This window comes from Passer montanus, unplaced genomic scaffold (assembly GCF_014805655.1).
Source record: "Passer montanus isolate IOZ18808 unplaced genomic scaffold, ASM1480565v1 scaffold38, whole genome shotgun sequence".
Taxonomy (NCBI): domain Eukaryota; kingdom Metazoa; phylum Chordata; class Aves; order Passeriformes; family Passeridae; genus Passer; species Passer montanus.
Genome location: NW_024368596.1, coordinates 8883163 through 8903189, shown reverse-complemented (window position 1 = coordinate 8903189; position 20027 = coordinate 8883163). Strand labels below are relative to the sequence as shown.

The following is a 20027-nucleotide window of genomic DNA, read 5'->3' as shown; positions in this document are numbered from 1 at the left end:
CTAATACTAAAGCTACAAGTCACTAAAGTAGCTTGTTTTAAACATTCACATTCCACTGCTGCAAGAGGAAAACTTCCTCCCAGAGCACAGGCTGCCACCTTCCAAACAAGGTCAGACACTGACCTCCTCCCCCACCGCCAATGACCTTATTAGCACTGATCATGTTTCTAATAATATCCCGCATTGTAAGCAGGCCATCTGCCGTAACATTTCACTACAAACTTGGGGAATTGCTTGATCTGAGTATGCTCATGTCCCAGCAAGCCAATTGTGCCCTCTCAGGAATATGCTTCTTCCTCACAGCTTTAAGCTAAATGTTGCAGAAAGGCACCTCCAGGTCTCAGCTTTCCAGCTTGGAGCCGGAGCACGCAGAGAACAGCCCCGAGCCATTCCCACGTGCTGGCTTCAGACAGAGGAGGTAAAAACACAGAATTAGTGCTTAATAATCCCTGACTCCAGCATCAGGCTCCTCTGACAGTGGAGACATCAAATAACCATGTCACTGCAATCCTAAACCAAGGCCAAACACTAACCAGACGGTCAGAGAGCCAGATGCAAACCCAGGGCTCCTGAGAGATCAGCATTGCTTTTGTGCCATGTACTTTCTGCTGTGTGGACAGCAGAAAGATTTTACTATCCTACCACATTAGCTATGGTTAAGCTGAGTATTTTCACTGCCATTACAGAACAGGGGGCTTTCCTAACAGGCAGGCAAGCTTACAGAACTAAGCATGTTTGATAGCTATTCCTTTGGAAGGAGCCAGGGTTTGAAATGCTTACTCAGTTAGGACACCTGTCTAAAGTACCCAGAGTCTCGCTATTACAGCAGCTCAGCTACACTCAGCCTTCAAAGACATTTTTTTTTGTACTGCTCCTGTGAGGTCAAAAAGTGCAATTAGGCACAGAGACTGGCATTACAACACTTTGAAGCAGTTTGCATCATCACAAGGCTCTGAAAGGTGGTTTTCCAAATCCTTGGTCTTTCCTCTAATCAAAAGACTGTCATCAGGCATGGCACGAGGACTATAAGGGGTGAGGAAGGGGGTCAGTGCCTGGGTCCCTGCTGTTTTATGAACAGCAATAAAACAGTATTAATAAGCCAGAAGTAAAACTGTGCCTGTATGGGGCAACATTCACCCAAGGTCTTCAAAGCATTTATTTTAATACCAGCAAAACAATATTTATAGGGACAGAATTTCAAAGAGCTCAGCTCCTCACTTGGAAATCTAACCACTTATTGAAATGCTCTGTGGGAGATGTCAGGCGATGGGCTCTCCAAAAAGCCTGGCACATCTTGTTTATATTTGTTTTAAAGCTTCTAAACAGCTCAATTACATAAAAGCATGTTACTGCACCCTCCTTCAGAAGGGTGAACCAAGTGGCAGAAAGCTATTGTCAGCTAAGGGATTACATCAAACTGATGCTATGCCACTGAGGAAATCCGCCAACTCCACATGCTTGTTCAGTCACTCCCCTTGAAGGCATCTTTCACCACCTTCCCCCCAGCTCATTTTGCTGGCCTAATGCAATCAGGAGCATGAGAAGTCCCTAGGTAGCTTCACCAACACTGCAGCATCACAGCCAAGCATCCTCTTTGCTCCAGACTGTCCAGGCACAGAGGCTTGTGGGTTTGGTGCTTCTGTTTCAATCCCAGTGTTAGCTACTGCTACACATCAGGGCTGGAAGAAGTAATGCTTGAACTTCTTCCTAGAAGAATTTGGCAGTGCCACAGTTTGCAACATGGCACCATTTGAGGTGCCAGAGCTCACTGTACACACACACACACCCTTTTTGTGCTCCCTTGGCCAACTTCTGACTCACAGCAGGCAGAGCCAGCCCTTGCTATCTGGGCCCAGCACCTCATCTCTCTCCTCCCTGTGCAGTTGTGCTGGGTCACAGGCATGGAGCTTGTGCTTGCAGATCCCAGCAGGCTTGGCAAGACTGCAAACTCAAGGTGTGCATGCACCCAGAAAACTCCCAAAAGCCAAAGGTGGCAGAGCAAACGACCATGGGCAGCTCTCCTCCTTTAGAGACTGGCTGAGAAGACTACTTCCCATGCTCAAAACTTGATGCAACAGCTCACTCCAGCACAAGGAGCTCTTTGCTGCCTGCAGGAACTCTACAGCACTTAAAATCAGGCTTAAGTATTTTGCAGAATCAGAACTCTGGTCTGGAGGGCTGTGCCCTTCAAATAGGAAAGCAAGCCTCAGGAGCAGGAGGTGGCATGCCAGGGCCAGTGGAACATTGCAATATGCCCATAAAAGGTTTCAAAATGTATCTGCTTAAGCACACACAGAAGCTCAGAAGGTTTTAGAGTCAACATCCCAAAAGAATTCCTCTCCTGCTTTTTTAGGCAAGTGTGAGCAGCAGTCAGCACTTTACCATCATCTTCCCAACCAGAAACCCAAGGTTACTCTTGGCTAATATTAATAATGCAAATGCTGCTGACTTTACCCTTTGAGGATGGTGGTTTGCTCACGCCACAGGGAGAAGAACGAGGGAATATGAGCTGCAGGCAGGAGCAGAGGCCCTGCATTGCCAGGGCTGGCTGGAGAGGACAGGACAGGCGAGGCTGGCAGCAAAACCCCACTGCTGAATTTGCTTGGCCCATCTCCCTGAAGAGGCTGGCCTCCAAATTGTGGTCTCAGGACCAGTTTGTGGGCACAGCTCTGCTTTCCAACACATACAAGGGGAAAAGCACACCAGTGTGAGGCCCAAGGAAAAGCTGTAATCAAGTAATCAGCTGCAAGAACAGGACAAGAAGATGGATGGCGTTCCTGTCCTTGCCCCTTGCACTTGGAGAGCTTCCCAAATTACCAGCCTGTGCCTACACCTCTGCCAGCCTCTTGAACCTGTCCCAGAGACACCACACATGAGACTGGCACTCACACACAGGCAACAGCAAAGGCATTTGCTCCTCTGTGGGCAAGCCCTCAGGAGAAATGTGGGGTCAGGAGGTCTGGGGCACAGATGGTGCTCTCCATCTACTGCACAGCAAATACCCAATCACCAAATACCCACCCTCTGCAGAATATGAGCAATGAGCTGAGATGACAGCATCCCTCCAGGGTAGCACCAGAACTAGACTATGCACCAGAAAACCTACAGATATCTCACCTTTCTTGCCATGTTGCCACAGACAACACCAAGTTTCCCAAAGCACACATCCCCGTAAATGTAAAGGCCAAGGTAGTGTTCCCTGCTGAGGCTGCTCAGCTACAGAAAGACCCAGTAGAGATAGGACAAGGCCAACCTCTTCACTCTCCATAACACACCTCAAAGATCACTTCCTTGCTTTAGAGAACAGCCAAGAATTCCTGTCAAGGACTCTGCCTCAAACCTTTGCAAATGGCTGGCAATGAGTAAGACCTTCCTGCATCTCCCTGTCTATTGCTGTCCTTGCAGCACAGTCACCAGGTAACACAGCCTGCTCCAGTTACACAAGTTCATCACCCAGCAGCTCTGCAGAGAGCAGGACCAAGGGAACTCCAGCTGCTGGATTTTGTATTCAGTGCCTAAGGCACTCTGTCCTCCTCCTAACCCTGCCACAGTGGCAGCAACCACTGCTGCAACAGAGAAGAGAGGGGACAGCTCAGAGCAGCAAAAGCATGACTGCAAAACCCACCAGTGCTCATCTGCCACAGCTCAGCTGTCAAAAAGTCAGAGATAAACGAAATGAGACTACTGGGCCATCAGAGGAACCATTGGATAACAATAAACAAGTCATACATGCTGTGCACAGACATCTGTCCCACAGAAAGATCAGCTAGGCAGATGAAAGAAAGAAAGAAGGTGTATCCTTTCCCTGGAAAGCTGAACACACCTAGGAAGGTCACACATCACCTTCAAGTAACCAGCCTTAACCCCATAGAGAGAATCTGCAGTCCAGACAATGGGGCAGGCCTGGGAGATGCTCAGCACAGGCAGAGCCAGGTGAGCTTCTCCATCAGTGCTCTCCATCCCACAGATGTGCCAAAAACTTCTGAAGACACTAGAGAGAGTGTAGACAGCAAGTATGTCAGTTAAGCTGTGAAAACATGGAGCTTGTTATAATCCACAGACGAGAAGGGATCAGGCCTAAATGAATTCTCCCCCACGAGCCCTCCTATTTTCCTTGAAATACCAATTCACTTCAGAGAGAAATACAAAGAGAAATATAGAAATTAACAGAAAAAGACAGAGAAATAGAATATTAATAGTTTTTATACATAAAATTGAGTCTAAATATATTTCTCCCCACTTTAAGTTGTTTGATTTAAACAGTAGTTTTAAAAAGCACTTACGACATGCCGTAAGACACACAAGCATCCAGAGTGGACAGAAATCTGCTCTTGCCACACATGTAAGTGGCTTAATGGCCAAGGAAAAGTGGACATTTGTCACACAGGTGACTTGGCTCAACACTGTTCTTGTGGAATATTTACATCTCCATTACACTGTGCTGAGACATGGAGTTTGGAATGTCTCCGAAAATATCACTAAGGCTTTGTTTGCTTTCTTTTCCTCTCTAAAAGTGTAACCATATGCTAAGTTTAGTGGGTGTTTTTAGTTGTTTCTTAATTTGGAGTTTATTTAAATTTTTTAAAAAATAGATTTGATTTCCAACCAGTAAGTCAGAAATAATTCTAGTCAAGTCAGCATAAACCAGGTACAAATTAGCATGAAAACTGTGAGGAACAGCCTCAGGTACACCAGTTTCAAGATCATATAGAACATCCATTGCCCAAGCAGTGTGAACTTTTTAGATTGCTGTGGGATTTTGAATATTATTACCAGAGAATAACACTTCTTTTAGAAAATATTCAGACAAAACTACTTTTAACTTCTTTTTATGCCTGTTCACAGAAAACTTTTCACCTTCTTTTTGTAGAGTATTGCTTTGAAACATGCAATAGTTTAACAGTGTTTTTTGCATTAGACCGCCCAAAGCCAAAATTCATATTATTGAAATTTTTCACCCCACTATTTTCTGTCTCAAAATGCTCCCTGAAGCTTTAATTCACATTAACATTCAAAAAGAAAATTCAAAAACCTCTAAACAGCAAAAAGCCCCAACCCACACCTCAAAAAGCTGCATTTGTAAATTTTTTTAAACCACAAGTCCTCAGTGCAGATACCCAAACTGTGAGCAGCACAAATCAACACCTCTGTGAACACCCGATGTGCATTACCTACACATTTTTATATAATATGTCACCATCTCCTAATGCCCCATCTCTCAGCTCTCTGCTGCATTAGTGACCAAAGATGATGTTTTTTTTCCTTCCTGACAGCATCAGAAACTGAAAACACAACCAATGACTTGCTGGCCAGGAACTAAGAGTGGGACAAGCTCATATCCTGCCCTCCTGATCCAGGCTGAATAGGCAAGTTAATGACTTGATGAGCAGCCCACCAAAATGCCAAAACAAACCTTTGCAGGACTTGCCATGAGCCAGCAAACCACGTCCCAGTCCTCACAAAAAGCACTGCCTCTGCATGGGACAGTGCACACTGAGCCTGGGAGAGCAGCAGTGAATGAACCCAGAGGCCACCCCAGCTTACAAGGATGACATGACATTCCTCTCCTTTGCTCAGAACATCTCTGAGGTGCCACAGGACCTGCCTAGGAGGTACCAGAGAGCACTGGCCACTGAGCAGCAGCCCTCGTGGTCACTTCTGGAAGCAGGGTGGCCCAGCACAGCCAGCTTTTGGGCCTCTGGATTGCCCTGCAATCAAGCAGTGCAGACTCTCCTGCCATTCACACAAATTAATTCAGAGAACACTGCTTCCAGAATAACAAGGAGGGATGCATGAGTAGAGTGAGAGCTCTCTTGGCATCTGATTCAAACAGCAGATTCTTGCAAGGAACTATTTTTAAGTTTTGTATCAATCTGCTTGAGAAAGGTTCCTTCTGCTGCCTACAAATGTGCAAACTCCCCCTTCAAAGAAACACAGCTCAGGACAGCAAGATCCAGCCTTGCACTTTCAACTAAATCAAGACCAGATATTTCATGACCAAATCATTGCACAACACACAACGTTCCTGCAGAGTGTGTTCTGGTCATCCCCACCTGAGCATCAGTGAGGGCCCCCACTAATTCAATGAGTCCAGTGTGTTCTTCACAAGATTACAGGTAGCACACAGTTAGTTACCCGTGAAACAACCCACACTGAGGCAGTCTGACTGCTTCTGGAAGCATCACTGCTTTTTCCACTGCAACAGGCACGGAACTGCTACAGGAGATTAAGGAAAAAGGGAAAAAAGGACAATTCAGTAAGTGTATGGATGCTGCGCATGACCTGACCAGTGAGGTGAAACCATTGTTTGCTGGGTTATCAGAAGTTCCTGTATGAAGGCATTGTTCAAGCTTAAGAGGTCTGTGAGAGAAAAAAAAACAAGCAACAGCAGCACACAATGAATGCAGATAAGCAATGTCTGAACAAAGCCCTGGGCGGCTGCAAGACAACGGGAAAACTTATTAGCCACAAGCATCCTATATCCTGCCTCCCATAAAGCAACACAGATGTTCTGCTAATGCAGGGGTGAAAAGACAAGAGAGCACCAAGCAGCTATTGAGCCCTCCACAGGAGAGAGGGTCGGTGTTCCACAGCTGATGGGCACAAAGACATCCACAGGACGGGCACAAAAAGCCCCTTAAAGGGTCTGAGAATGTAACACCTCTCTGGTGACAGGTAAGGGTGGCCACCCTTATAGCCATGAGCCCCTCGAGATCACTGCAAGCAGTGCTTTGCAAGCCCAGCTCTTGCCCAGGAGCAGAACGACCATTGTCTGAGGGTTTAGCTCCCAGGGGGGTTATCTCCAGTGGGAAATGCACGGTGTTAGACATGCACACACTCAGGCTGCAGCACTGGGGAGCACAGCCCTCCACAGCACAGGGAAATAGGGCTCTGTCCACTGAGAGCTGCTGGATCCACGGGGCTGAAGGAAGTGCTCCAGCACCCACTGTCTTGTCTGCAAAGGGGGGTGCAGAAACAGCCCCATCACCTTTGGCCAAACTGCTCTGCACATTTGGACCTCTCCTTGAGTACTTCCCAAAGACAGAGCTGTCAGCCCTGCAGGAGGCTTTCCTAAGTCAAAAAAACCTGTTCTCTGGGAAATTCAGGCCACTTAACCAGCACATACTGGGCATCTGCTACTGTGTCATGAGGAAACTGCAACCAGAACATTATTTAACAGCCAGTTACACAGGAAACACTCTGAGCTGTAGAAGATCACACCCTACTCCTTCCCCTGGGTTGTTTTTTTTTGGTGTTGCTGTTTTCTTAACATGGTGTTCCCCATCCCATCCCCACTGCTGAAGTGGGAGAAGTATTTGCTCATACCAGAGGGTGGGATTTTGGGATTTGAACCCAGCTGCTCATGGCCTTGGTCCTGTACATCATCCCAGCCCCAGCTGTGCAGAGGGGCTGGCACAGCTGGGCGTGCTGCAGGAGCTGCACTGCCAACAGCACACGTGGGGAAGTGTCACACACGGGGTGACAGAACAGCTCAGAGCCCAGCCAAGCGGGGTGGCTGCACTGGGACACCTCCCCAGGATGCTGCAAACACCAGCAAGGGGCACAAAACTATCCTCCATACTGTGACAGCCCTCCTTTCCATTCACAAATATACATAATAAAATATTAGCACATTAATCTCTTCATTAAAAGTATCTGCATTGCCACTGCATACAATTCAAAAGTTTCAATGGCATAAAGAACAAGATTTTTTTCCCCCCTTGAATAATAAAAAAATGTTTGTCTCTCACTGTCAGCAAACCAGCAATGTAAATGAACATTTGAAAGTCACTGTATAACTAAAGAATAATTTCATATAATCAGATTAAAAAGAGAACACCGAATGCAAACAGAAAACTTGAGCTTCTTGGAAAAAGAGTACAGAAATGAAAACATGAAGAAGCCACTAACAGGAACAAAATGGGTAAACCAGTGTTAGTCCAGATCCAGTCCTGGTCTGAACCTCTGCATATATAACTCTACCAGTTCTGTTATTCATTATGCTCATAAAAATAAACACAAATCTTTTCAAGCAACAGTTGAAGTTCAAGAGAAAACTTTTAAGATTATAAAATTTTCCAGACTCTTTCTAGAAATTTTAACAGGTTGATTACTTTGGTCAAAACATTAAACACAATGTCAAGAATTCTCATCTGCTATCAGTTATCCATATGGTCTCAGAGTAAAAAAATACTTTTGAGGAGTCATACATTTGAGAAAAAAGAGAAAAAAAAGTGGATTTTCCTTTCCCAAGAATCACGGTGAATAAGGCCAGAAAGAGATGCCCACATCCCCCTCCTGAAGCCCCTCCACTCCTCACCCTGACTCACAGTCCAGGTCTTTGGTATTTTTGAAAGTCATCCCTGAAACTCCAGCAGGGACAAGCAACCAAGAGCTATTTACTGCCTCCAAATTCGACTCTGCAAGGTTAAGCACCAAGCTCAAGGCTCAGCCATAGCTCCAACAGGCCCAGAGAGCCACTGAGTTTGTGGGTCCCAAGCAGAAAACACTTCCTCAATGACCATTTCTGGAAATGTTGTTCTCCAACTATTTCAGCTGGTCCTCATCTACAGGACAACCTTAAAGTGCATTTGCAATTCTGTCTACAGGAAATACATATAATGCTGATTCATTATCTTAAAATGCTGCTTTCATTTTTGCTCATTAAAAACACATTTCAGATCTCTGCACCAAATGCACAGCTGACGTGATCTGGACACTCAAAACTGGATTTCAGTTCTCTCTGCTCGTCTTATTTCATTTGCTGCCCACAACCAGGGCTCCCTGTTTCAGAGACAGCTATATCAGACCTGAGCTACCACTGAAAAATACCCTGGATAAAATCCTCTCTCCCTGCAATGCCTGGCACTCCAGGCAATGGCACCCGAAGTCAGACTCAGCCTAGATTTCAGCAGCAGCATCCTCCCTGCAGCCACAGAGCAACAAACAGCTGTTCTGCACACCCCACGCCCCTGCCTCAGCCACTGGGAAGGGAAAAGAAAACAAGGCAGCTTAGGCAATGCACGCGTTACAGTCCTCACCTTTAGGGAGTCAAAGCAGGCAATAACTCGACCATTTTCCACATGGCAACTCCGTGACGGATGGGCGAACTTGCACTCTGCATCAGAGCGAGAACAAGTCCCTCTCTGAAACTCTCGACACACTTCTAACGTCAGCCATTTTGTATCACGGACCAGGGAAACGTTTACAGCCATATTAAAAAACAAAAATTAAAATGCAAGCAATCGCACCCTTCCTCAGGGTAATATTTACTGCTGATCTTCTTTTTTCTTCTCTTTTTTTTTTAAAAAAAGGGTAAAAAAGTGAATTCAAGTTAAACGTGAAGAAATAACTAACTTGTTGCTTTGGTAGAACTCCTATTCATCAGCACTTAGGTTTTAAGTCAAATCGTGTTTCTTTAAACAAGAATTAAACATAAAGCCAATCATAAAATAGAAATCTTATCAGAACAACTGAAAATCAAATTAGAGGCCAGCTCCTAAAAGTGCAATTGTAGAAGTTAAAATACAAGTGTTATATTTTGTGCCACTGCCAAAGTTACTTGCAAATAACTGGCAGACTTTCAAAAGAATTCTGTGCTCTCCAGTTAATGGTTTCAATTATTCTTGCAAAAAGCATATGCTGCTGGCAGCACTTCAGTTTGTGGAATGGTCTCGGTCCTTGGGGAGAAAACTTCGGGTTTGTTTTTTTTTTTTTCCTTCTATTTCTTGCTTCTAAAAATTATGGTTCACGAGCATCAAAACAGGCAAAAGGATGTCTGATTTTTTTTTTCCTCTTTCTTTTCTTTTAAATATTTGCTACATAGTCGGGAGAAGGAAAAAAAATAAAATGGCTGAGCAAACTGCGTGTAAATGGGGAGCAAAAAAAAAAAAAAAAAAAAAAGGGCAAGGCTGGAGGAGCCGCCGTCAGGGCACGAACTGCAAGCAACGCCGAATTAAACAGAGAGGGGGGCGAGGGGCAGAGAGAGGCAGCCCTAGACAGAAATCCAAGCAGCGGTGGCTTCAGGAAAGGCACTTTTCAGCAACCTGCAGGAAAAAGAGAAATAGAATCAGCCAGGAGCCTGCGGCCCCGCTCGGGCGGGCGGGCGCGGGGCGGCGCCGGCGGCCATTGCGGGCACGGGGGCACTGCCCGCGCCGCGCTGCGCATGGCAGGCGGCGCCGGCCAATGGCGCTTGCCGTTACAGCGGCACCCGCGGGCAGCCGACCAATAGCAGAGCCCGGTTCATAGCGCCGCAGCCGCGGGACCCTCCGGGACAGCCCCAGCTCCGGGCTGCGCCTCACGAGCCCTCCCGGACTACCGGGACAGTCTGCTCTTCGGTGCTTATTTTAAATTCACATTAACTAACCCACCCCCTTTTCTGTAGGATTCTTTCGGGCAGGAAGAGCAGCCGGTGGCTCAGCCCTGCACCGCTCGCACCTCCGAGTGTTCCATCACAGGCAGGAGATGGCCCATGGACACGAACTCTGCTGCTCTGCATTCAGAGCCTGCGAAACCAAGAGCAAACCCGACAGGGAAACCTAAGCCACACACACACACACACGGAAAAAATTAACTCATTGCTCACAGCTGTAGTTTTCCACCAGACCAAAGGCAACTCGAATTACTCTGACTCCAGCAACTCGTGTTATACAACAAACAACTTTCAATGCATTCCAGTTGAAGGCTTCCTTGGCATCCGCTAAAATGTTAAGCTGTCTCTAGAGTCTCCCATTCTAATATTAGCTGTACCATTGCCGCCTGATAGGATTGGGCTGTTTCCAAGTTCCCAAAATCAGCCCTTTATCTTCCTAAAAGTACGACCGTCCACTTGTGCAAACATTTGACAGGCGCGGGATGTTGCCTGTGTGGCTGCTATTAAGATTTCAAGCTTTCGTAGGAGAAGAGCCTTCAAGTACAAAAAAAGGAAGCTTAAATTCCTCTTTCATTATTGGTGTGTGATTGCAATTACACTGATCAGTAACTGAAACCTACTGGAGCTGGAAACAATGGAAACAATGCTACCAAGGAAGAAGTGTGGGAAGAGGCTGTCATCAGCAGCAGGGGGTGGGGCACTGAGGCTGTTTGATTCACAGATCGAATTATTTCAATTTAGAAAAAACAACACTCGTTAAACCTACACTGCAAGTACTTTCTAGGCTTAATTAGACACAAGTTGATAACAAAATCTGCCTAGAGATCCCTGCAATCCAGCTTGAGGCATCAGCACAAAGCTTGGTCTGACCCATGCTTCTGGAAGGACCTTTGCATTTTTGCACATCAGGTGGGGAACAGACTGCAAACGTCGTATTTGCTAAGCGTGTTTTAAACTTCAAAGAGAAGGAAAAAAGGCACACCTAACCATGCTCATGTCTTTTGGGTTTTGTAAAGAAGAGCTGCTCTAAATCAATTCCAATTTTGCAAACAGGGCAAATTTATACAGGAATCCCATTCACTAATATGTGGGCTCCCAGTTCAAATGAGCTCAGAAAGCAAAAGAAAGGAAAAGATGGGCAGAAACCTTCTGCAGGGAGCTAAGGACTAGCTGGGTGCAGCTCTTAAGAACGAGCTAGAACAGGTCAGATATGGGTGGGGATTAGAAAGAATGCACTCTCAGAAGTTCTTCTGAGCAGACTGAAATACAACCATCTTGTGGATTAAGTGCCTATTCCACAGCTTCAGACTCCCAAGGGAAGTGAGGGTCTCTCAGTGCTGGGGATAGAATATGATGGGTCTGACTTAACACACAGTTACACCAAACACCAAGATGTCCAAACAGTGTAGTAACATCCGCCCTTCCCAGCCCCTGAACCTCAGGAAATCCCAATGTAACAAACCAAACGTTGATCTTGCTCTCAAGCCATGCAGCTCAGGATCACACACTCCCACAGGTACATGGCTGCACTAAACTGCTCAGTCCTCAAAATGAAGGGCATCATATTAATGAAAGTTAAATCAAATGAATTCTACAAAACATTAAACTACAAACATCAAAACATTCAGACATATGTAACACAGTGGATATTTTTCTTTACAACTCATGGAGGAGGAAACACACCCACTGATGGAAATTGCCCCTGCCCCACACCCTGCAGAAGGGCACACTCATCTGTGCAACATTCAAGAGACAAGAAATTTTCTGTGCTGTGGAAACAACCCACCTCCCTGCAGAAGGATTGACTCATCTCAGACCCTGGCACTAGAGCTCCTGTACTGGAGGGAGCCAAATTAATGAATATATTTTTCATACCACGATTCTGCAGCCTGCAAGGCACCTGGCAGACACTGCAGCAGCACACACTGCCCCATCACTTGTTTGCTGGGCACTCAGGAGAGCAGTTAAGCACATGCTTAACTCTGAGCATGGACAGTCTTTCTGGAAAGAAAATCTGAAGCATGTACTTAAATGCTTTGCTGAATCAGGGCCTAAATAAATGAATCTGCTTCACAGGTTTGTCAGGACTGGGAAGCCAGCAAGCACAGGCAGCAGTCATCGTGTTCCGGCTTACATGATCACAGCCCAGAGGAGCACGAGTTAGGCTTTTCTGCAAGTCAACAAATACAGTTCTGTCACTGGATTGCTGCAAATCCCTCTCCACGTGGTCACGGGGAAGGCTGGAAAGGCATGCATGCAGGGCTGACATCACAGCGAGCTGCACACTGCTGCAGCGAGGCTCCCACGCACAGCCCAAGGACAGCACACCTCAGACAGGAGCCACCACAGCAACAAGAGCTTCAGCTCTCCAGGCTTCAACTCCTGGCAGCAAACAACTGTTCTCACCAGAATGCACCCTTACAATTCCCTTGTATTACCCTTTTTGGGGGGAGGGTGTGGGGTGGCTGGCATTTTATTCCCTTTGTTCTCCTGTATATTTCAAACAAGAGAAATTAAAAAAAAAAAAAAAGCATCTATGCCAAAACCAACATACAACCTACAAGGATTAAAAAGTAGCTCCAGAAATCGGGGGCTTCGTTAGCGTGCAGGAAATACAACAAAGGGTAGGTGCTGCCTTTTGAACCCTTCCCAGCAAGCCAGATCCGTCTGGCAGGGCTCAGCTCCTCCACTACCAGATGAGCCAATCTCATTTCAACGGCATCCGCATCAAAGCTGGAGAAAGCAGCAGAGCAGAGAGAAAAGCCTGTGGCCTTTATCCCTGTAAAGAAACTACAACATCCCTGAAGCCTCTGCTCTGGGCCACAATTGCCTGAGCTGCAGGAGGATGGCGCTTGCTCCTGATGTCTGCCCCCACCTTACAGCTACCGAAGAGCAGGGGAGCAAGGGCAGTCTGAGGAGCAAAGGTCACACCAGGGCTCGCCTCTGGCAGGACTAAGATGCCCTGACCGCTTGAGGTAACATGAGGACGAGCGTATTTCACTTGACGCTTGAATTCCTCCTGCTTGCCATGAAACTGATCCCCTTCCACTGACAGCCCCCATGGATGTCAACTTGTGAGGACACTTCCTGACAGCCGAGTTCAGAAATGGTAATTTATGTGACAGGACGGATTTGAGCAGCTCCCAAGTGTAAATGATGCTATTTAAAAGAGATTTTTTTCTTCTTTTTTTCTCCTTTTTTTTTAAGAAAAAATGACTCAGTAGAAGTGCCAAGGTGGGTTCCTCATTTACCGTTTTTCAAGGATTTCTGGGTCACAACTACTCAGTTGGGAAACAGAAGTGCTGTTGCCCTAACTCACAGTCCAGTAAGAACAGCAGCTATTCCTTTTGCCTGAAGAAGAATAGGGATACTGCAGGCACACTGGAGTTTTCCCAAGGTGAAGTTCCAGCCGTGCCCGTTTTTTTATCATATGTGATGCTGTCCATGCTCCTCTTCCACTCAAACCAGGTGACCATGGAACTGAGGACTGGCTCTCCCGAGTCCAAGCTCAGCCCTACACTGCCAGGCTGCAGTGTGCTTTACCTGGTTTTGCAAGTTATGGTGAATGAAAGCTCAGACCCATCATGGATGGATGCCCTCAAGGCACAACAACAGAGAAATTGTGCTTGCAAAATCAAGACCTACAATTTTATACCAATTCCACTAAAACTAAATATTACTATTAATGTTCACTGAGTGTCTAGATATTGTCAGAGCCCAAAAAAGACTTTAGTCTATGGGTTTTCCTCAAAGCACTAAATTCAGCTGGCAGTACAATGCCACACTCACTCATCAGTCCTTGCACCTTTGAGATGATTCTGTAACTTGAGATTTTATTGCACCTTAATGAGTATGGAAGAGCTTGGTGTGCCTACCACCACACCCTTGATAAGCCAGAATAGGGAACTCCTCACCCAAACAGCAGTGAGATGTTTCCATTATCAAACAATCTTCCAAATAAACACAGTGTTCCTGGAAACACTGCAAGGCAAAGAGAAATGGGAGCAATGAAAATAGCACACTGAAGTGTTTTGTTCTGAAAGAGAAAGAAAACTCTGTGGAGAATACCACCACCCATCCAACAGCCTTCCTTTCTCTTCCACTTTCACAGCGAGTAGTAAAAAACACATGAAACTATATCCTTGCATATCAAAGGAACCAAAAAGTTATAGTCAAAGGCAAGGTTTTGCTGAAAAGCATTCTACTGTTAACATTTATTGGCAGTGATGCATGAGTTAAGATAATGCACATTTCCAAGTCAGTGAGGAGGTGAAACAAAAACATTTAAAAAAATCTTCACCTAGGATCTACCAAACCAGGAACACAGTGACATTAGTTGAGTTGACTGACATCAGAGAAGTTAATTTTGGGCCTCAGAAAAGCCCATGACAAGTTAGGTACTGTCACCATTGGATCACAAACCTTGACTTGGGATTGATGCAGAAGTGCTGCTTCACGATGGTGAAAGAAACCACAAAAATATCCCTCATAAATCCAGGCGTGGATCCTCCACTGCTGAAGCACCAACGGCAATGCTCTTACCCTACCTCACATGAAGCACAGCAGTGCTCAGATTCCCACAGACACGACTCCTTTGCCAGTGGAACAGTGACAGTTTGCACACAGCAGGGCTGCCCGGACACGGGCTGGGGCTGTGCACTGGGACCAGAGCCATCCCAGCAATGGCAGCTTCTCCAGGGCTCCTCAGCACTCAATGGGCTGCAGTGCCAAGACCAAAGAAGGTCAATTTATTTTCTGTCACCTGCAAGAGGTATTTTTGCTTTCAAATTAGAAAATAATCTTCTATTTTTTGCTCTGGCCCTCATACTTTAAAACAAACACTTCAGGGACACAGCAGACACTTTGAATATTTCCTTTGTGAACATTCTGTACCTGGACACCTTTTCCCTCAGGGAACAGTTTACTTAATTTAAGGTAGACCTTTACAGCTAAAAGAAAATAAACCTCCTTTTGTTCTTCTACCAGTTACTCAGAAAAAGAGCAAGCTTCCTCTACCATGGGCATGCATGAAAAGTTTCTGTTCAAGGTCTAATCACAGATGTTGGGGGCTGTGAATCTCCAGGGGTCACAACGCGTGCCAAAAAGTCAACTCAGCTCCAAGCGCCTTCTGTTCAGAACAGGATGGCAGAACCCAGACAGAAATAATAAACCCACACAAGCAAAACAACCCCCCCAGTGCTGCTGCAATGGAAGCCTCATTCAGGACATAAACCCACTACAGAAGTGACAGGGTGGATGTTTGGGCATCAGGTACCACACAAACCCGTGCTGAAGGAACCACTACCACTGTCCTTCTTTCCCCACACTCTCTCATTCTGCTGGCATTGGAGAGTGGCCATCACTGGTTGTGACCTCTCTGGACAGAGAAGCACAAGGAACATCCTCATGCCCCTCAGTGGGGAAGGCTGTACATAGTGCACCCCATCTCTTCAGAGGCTCACCAGCCTTGCTGTCCTGGGTTTATGGCACCCTGGGAGATGGCTCTGGGCTCTCCAGGGCCACTGTCCTTGGGAAAATGGATCATGCATCACTGGCCTCTGGGTGCTTCTGCTCTTAGCTGCCCTGATGCAACCTCAGCACTCTTATATGCAGAGGTGGGCAACTGGAAAAAAGCAGGGCAAAAAAAAAAAAGAAAAAAAAAAGAAAAAGGAAAATACGCAAAATAAAGTAGCATGAGGGAAGGAAGCCCTTCACTGCAGAGAAAAAGAATGTACAAATGCAGGGAACTTTATCCTCCCTTGTGTACATGCAATTCTCCACACTTACACCCTGAAGCAAACAATCACAGGAAAAATTAATGCTGAGTTTAAGGAAGTATGGAAAAAATCCCTTTGTTTTTGAAATCTACCATTCTTCAATGTGCACTATGGTGCTCCTCTTCCCTCAGCCACCTGAAATCTTCAGTCTGTTTTCCTTCTTCCTGAACCTTTAGCTGTTCTTGTCCACCAAAGTTCAGGGAACTCCTCTCCCTTCACTCCTACAGGATTAGTTCCAAAATGCTTCCACAGGCAAATAGCTGGGAATTATTTCTCACTATCTACTGGGGATTTCTAAGCCAAAAATGAACTACAAAAACATTGCAGTTTAAGGAGCTTTTTTGTTTATTTGTTTGTCTTTGAACAAAGTCACAGAAGCTGCTGTGCTGGACCCACACACGTGCCTTGGCAGAACAAATACCTTTCCATAGGATGTTCCAGGGCAGCATGCATTGCAGTGCTTCAAAGGGAACTTCCCCTCTTTCACTAAAAAGATTTGTTAGAATAACCACACGTGCACATTTCTGTTCTTTTGGGCTTTTGATTTTCTGCCATCAGCTTATTTGGAACCAGTTAGAGGTCAAGACCCCTTTCTTACTCCAGCTCTCTACTAGGACTGACAGTGACACACTGCCATCCCACCCCCGTGGGATCTGGGGGATGCTCTGCTGATCAGGCAGCCAAGTGGGAGTTTTGCTTCACTAAGGCCATCACCAGTAAGAGACACGTGGAAAAGGATGCTCCCTTATATTAGGACCTGCTTGGCAAATCCCTTCTGGCCTCCTACACGAGGCAACTTCCCAGTGCTGAGGGCCAGGGACCGCCTTACAGCGGGGTGGCTGACCCGAAAGGAGCATTTCCTCTGCAGTGCAGAAGCAGCTACTGCACTTGCTGTGAAACAGTGCTAAAATCCTCTCCAGAGCCAGCACCGCTTGGGAGGGGTTAGGACCACAATTACACCAGCTGCAAACACAAAAGAAAAGGGAAAAAAAATTGTTGGCAGGGATCTCTGGAGGTCAGCTAATCCAAACCCTGTCTCAAAGCACAGCCAGCTTCAGAGGTGGATGCTTCCATATCCAAGCACAAAGAGAGCTGTCTCACACAAAGAGAGCTCAATTGAGTCAAACAAATTTACAGAGGAGACAGGAAAGGCCAAGGCTCATTAAGGCTTGTTCCCCACCACGTAATCGTAAGAAATAGGATCAAGCAGATGTATCCCACAATCTATCTGATTATCCTACTCAGTGTTCAAGAAACCCCCAAGGTCCCTGCCAATCAGGTAAGTGCCTGCGTGTGTTTGGGACAGCTGAGGGGAGGGAATGCTTTTACCCAACTGCCCTTCCCAGGATTCTGCTGACAGGAACGACCTACAGGTACCTCCTAAGCTCCAAGCGTGATCCTAGCCCTCAAGACAGGCAATATACTCTGTCAGGCAGGAGAAAAGCAGAAACAGGAGCCCAGCTCAGCCATTTACTGTGCTGCAGAGGCAGCCTGGGACTTTCAGGAGGTATCAGATGTGTTCTGTACACAGAGGAGACCAACCCAGGTCTGGTGCTACTTAGGTACCTCTGCCCAGGCACACATACTTGTGCCTGGAAAATTCCCACTCCAGACTTCTCCATCACAGAGCCTTCTGCTCAGAGACAGGTTTTTCTCCAACAAAAAAGCACTTTCCCTGCAGATCCCATATGATATCTTCTATAAGCACATACATGCTCCTACACAAACACTGCAGCTGAAGGCACTTCATGTTAACTGCCCTACCTGGTGACCACAGGCCTGCAGAAAGAAGAGACAGCATTTGCTCTGTGGTTTGAATTCCTTCTCAGCTGGAAGAATTCAGAGAAAACAAAAAAAGTTTTTCTTTTAACATTCTTTGTCCTGAGCGCTTGGATAAGCCGTAAGTAACTTGGCAGCAAACCAGTTTGGTACAAACACAGCACACCAGAACACAATGCAGTCATCACAAAGCCACCGCTCTGGGCCAGACAGTAATTTTCCCCTTTGCACAGGGCAGGCCTCCAAAGTCTTTGTGCTCCTACATTCGAGTCCATCTGAGTTACACGATGTGTTAAAAATGGGGACTCACACACAATAGGGAAAACACCTATCATTTATGGGCTACATGGAAGGGAATACATGAGCACAAAGGTACTCAAAAAATATTTGTCAAACAATTCAGGACTTGAGAAAAGTAAAGCCTTGACTTATTTCTGAACTCAGATCTCTAACAGCATCCTCAGGTTGCAAATCAAATACGCAATGACAAAAGGAGAATGAAAGGCTGGTAACAAAAGCATCCAATGTATTTACAATATTTCCTTTCAGAATTAAAATAAAGAAGTTGGAACATGTAGGAAAGCAGGAAAACCAAACACAGTGGCAACTGAGAGCATATTTTCCACTTCCATATACCAGTGAACATCCAGACCAGCCTAGTCCCAAACCCCAAAGGCATTGTCATTGCAAAGGTAGTCATCATTCTGACAGGAAATATGCTCTGCTGGGACCCTGGAAAGAGGGGCTCAAACACTGCTGCAGCCACAGGTGCCACAAGTGACAAGTCACTTAATCCCTGTGCAAATGGGGGTTGTTACTTCCCCAGCTCTCAGTGATGTCTGGCAGATAAAACACAGGAACTGCAATCAGGCATTAAGAAACTGCTGCGGTAAAGGCTGCACAAGCACCAGATGAACAGATCTGTTTCAGACCCCACAGCCATTACAGAAGGAAGCACGATAGAGGAGAGAGAGCAGAAAGCAAGCACACGCACAGAGATCTGCCCCATTAATCCAGCAGGCTGCAACAGGATGAAAGGCATGTCCAACAATTCCAATCCTGCTTGTGCAGCAGTAAACACCCTCCCAGTGTGCAAGGGAGGCACGCTGTCATACTTACAGGGCAGCAGCCCAACCAAAAGGTACCTAAAGGTGTAAGGGCCATTCTGGCAGTGTACTTTGGCACCAAGCACCACCCACTCTACTCTCTGTCCAGTGCCCCTGTGGGAAACAAGGTTTAGGGGTGCATGCAGAGAGAAGCCAGCACAGCTAAGCCCTAAGAAAGGCAAGAGGAAGTCAGAATCACTCTTGAGGCACTTCCCAAACCTTTCAGAGTTAGTGTGTTGGCCTCTCCTGCCTTCCATGCACCCCAAAATCTGTTATTCATTACTCTTCATCTCACTGCCAGGTGGATGAATCAACTTTTCAGGGACTGAATGTCCTCTGTTTTCCCTGACATGCCTGAGTCATTGACACCAACTGAAATCCTCAGATCTTCAATTCTCTCATTACCCTCCTGCATCTGTAACACCACAACCTGTAACTCCTCTCCACCTGGAAGTCTTAGTGACCTGAATTATTTTCAATTTTCCCCTTAATGCCTGTGGGCATGCTTTTCTTCAGAAGGCATCTGAATCACCATGAAACCTCTGAATCAAAACCAGGAGCCCAAGAAGGTGGGCAGATGTACAGATGAAGAGTGTCTTCCATTTGCCCCACTCTTCCTGCCACCAGCCTGCAGCTCCCAACCACGTGCAAACATCCTTGCATGGCCGGGTGTCTGTCCAAGCTGAATTTTAAAGAAGTTGGGAAAAAAAATCCCAAGTAGGGATATATTGCATTGAACCTTGAGCACACACACTGAACCACTATCCATTAACGCACTTCTGTCCCCCCACCCAAGAGAAGGAGCTTGGGTGATGGCAGAGGGAAGAGGGGATAGATGGCAAGTGAAGTCTTTGTTTTAATTGGCTGCTGTTAAGAACATTAGAAGGATGTTTGAAGGAGAATGATTACGGGCAGAGTGCAGAGGAGGTAATCAGAGGTGTCCAACAAACTGAATTTATGATGTGGCTTAGCAATCCATCACCTGGCTATCAT

The 20027-nt window shown here is 46.2% G+C and overlaps 1 protein-coding gene across 13 annotated transcripts in view; it reads right to left on the bottom strand.

The window, feature by feature from the left end:
- The window catches only part of MBNL3 (muscleblind like splicing regulator 3), a 92983-nt gene that overhangs the window by 49683 nt on the left and 23273 nt on the right, over nucleotides 1-20027 (bottom strand). For 10 of the 13 annotated variants that reach the window (XR_005628437.1, XR_005628435.1, XR_005628436.1 and 7 more), the window contains exon 2: nucleotides 9042-10046. The exons of the other annotated variants lie outside the window; for them this stretch is intronic. Coding sequence is in view for 7 of the 10 variants with exons in the window: in XM_039717288.1 (XP_039573222.1) it covers nucleotides 9042-9215 (174 nt within the window). In the remaining 3 variants the exon portion in view is untranslated. The remainder of the gene's footprint in view (nucleotides 1-9041; nucleotides 10047-20027) is intronic. 13 annotated transcript variants of the gene reach the window in all.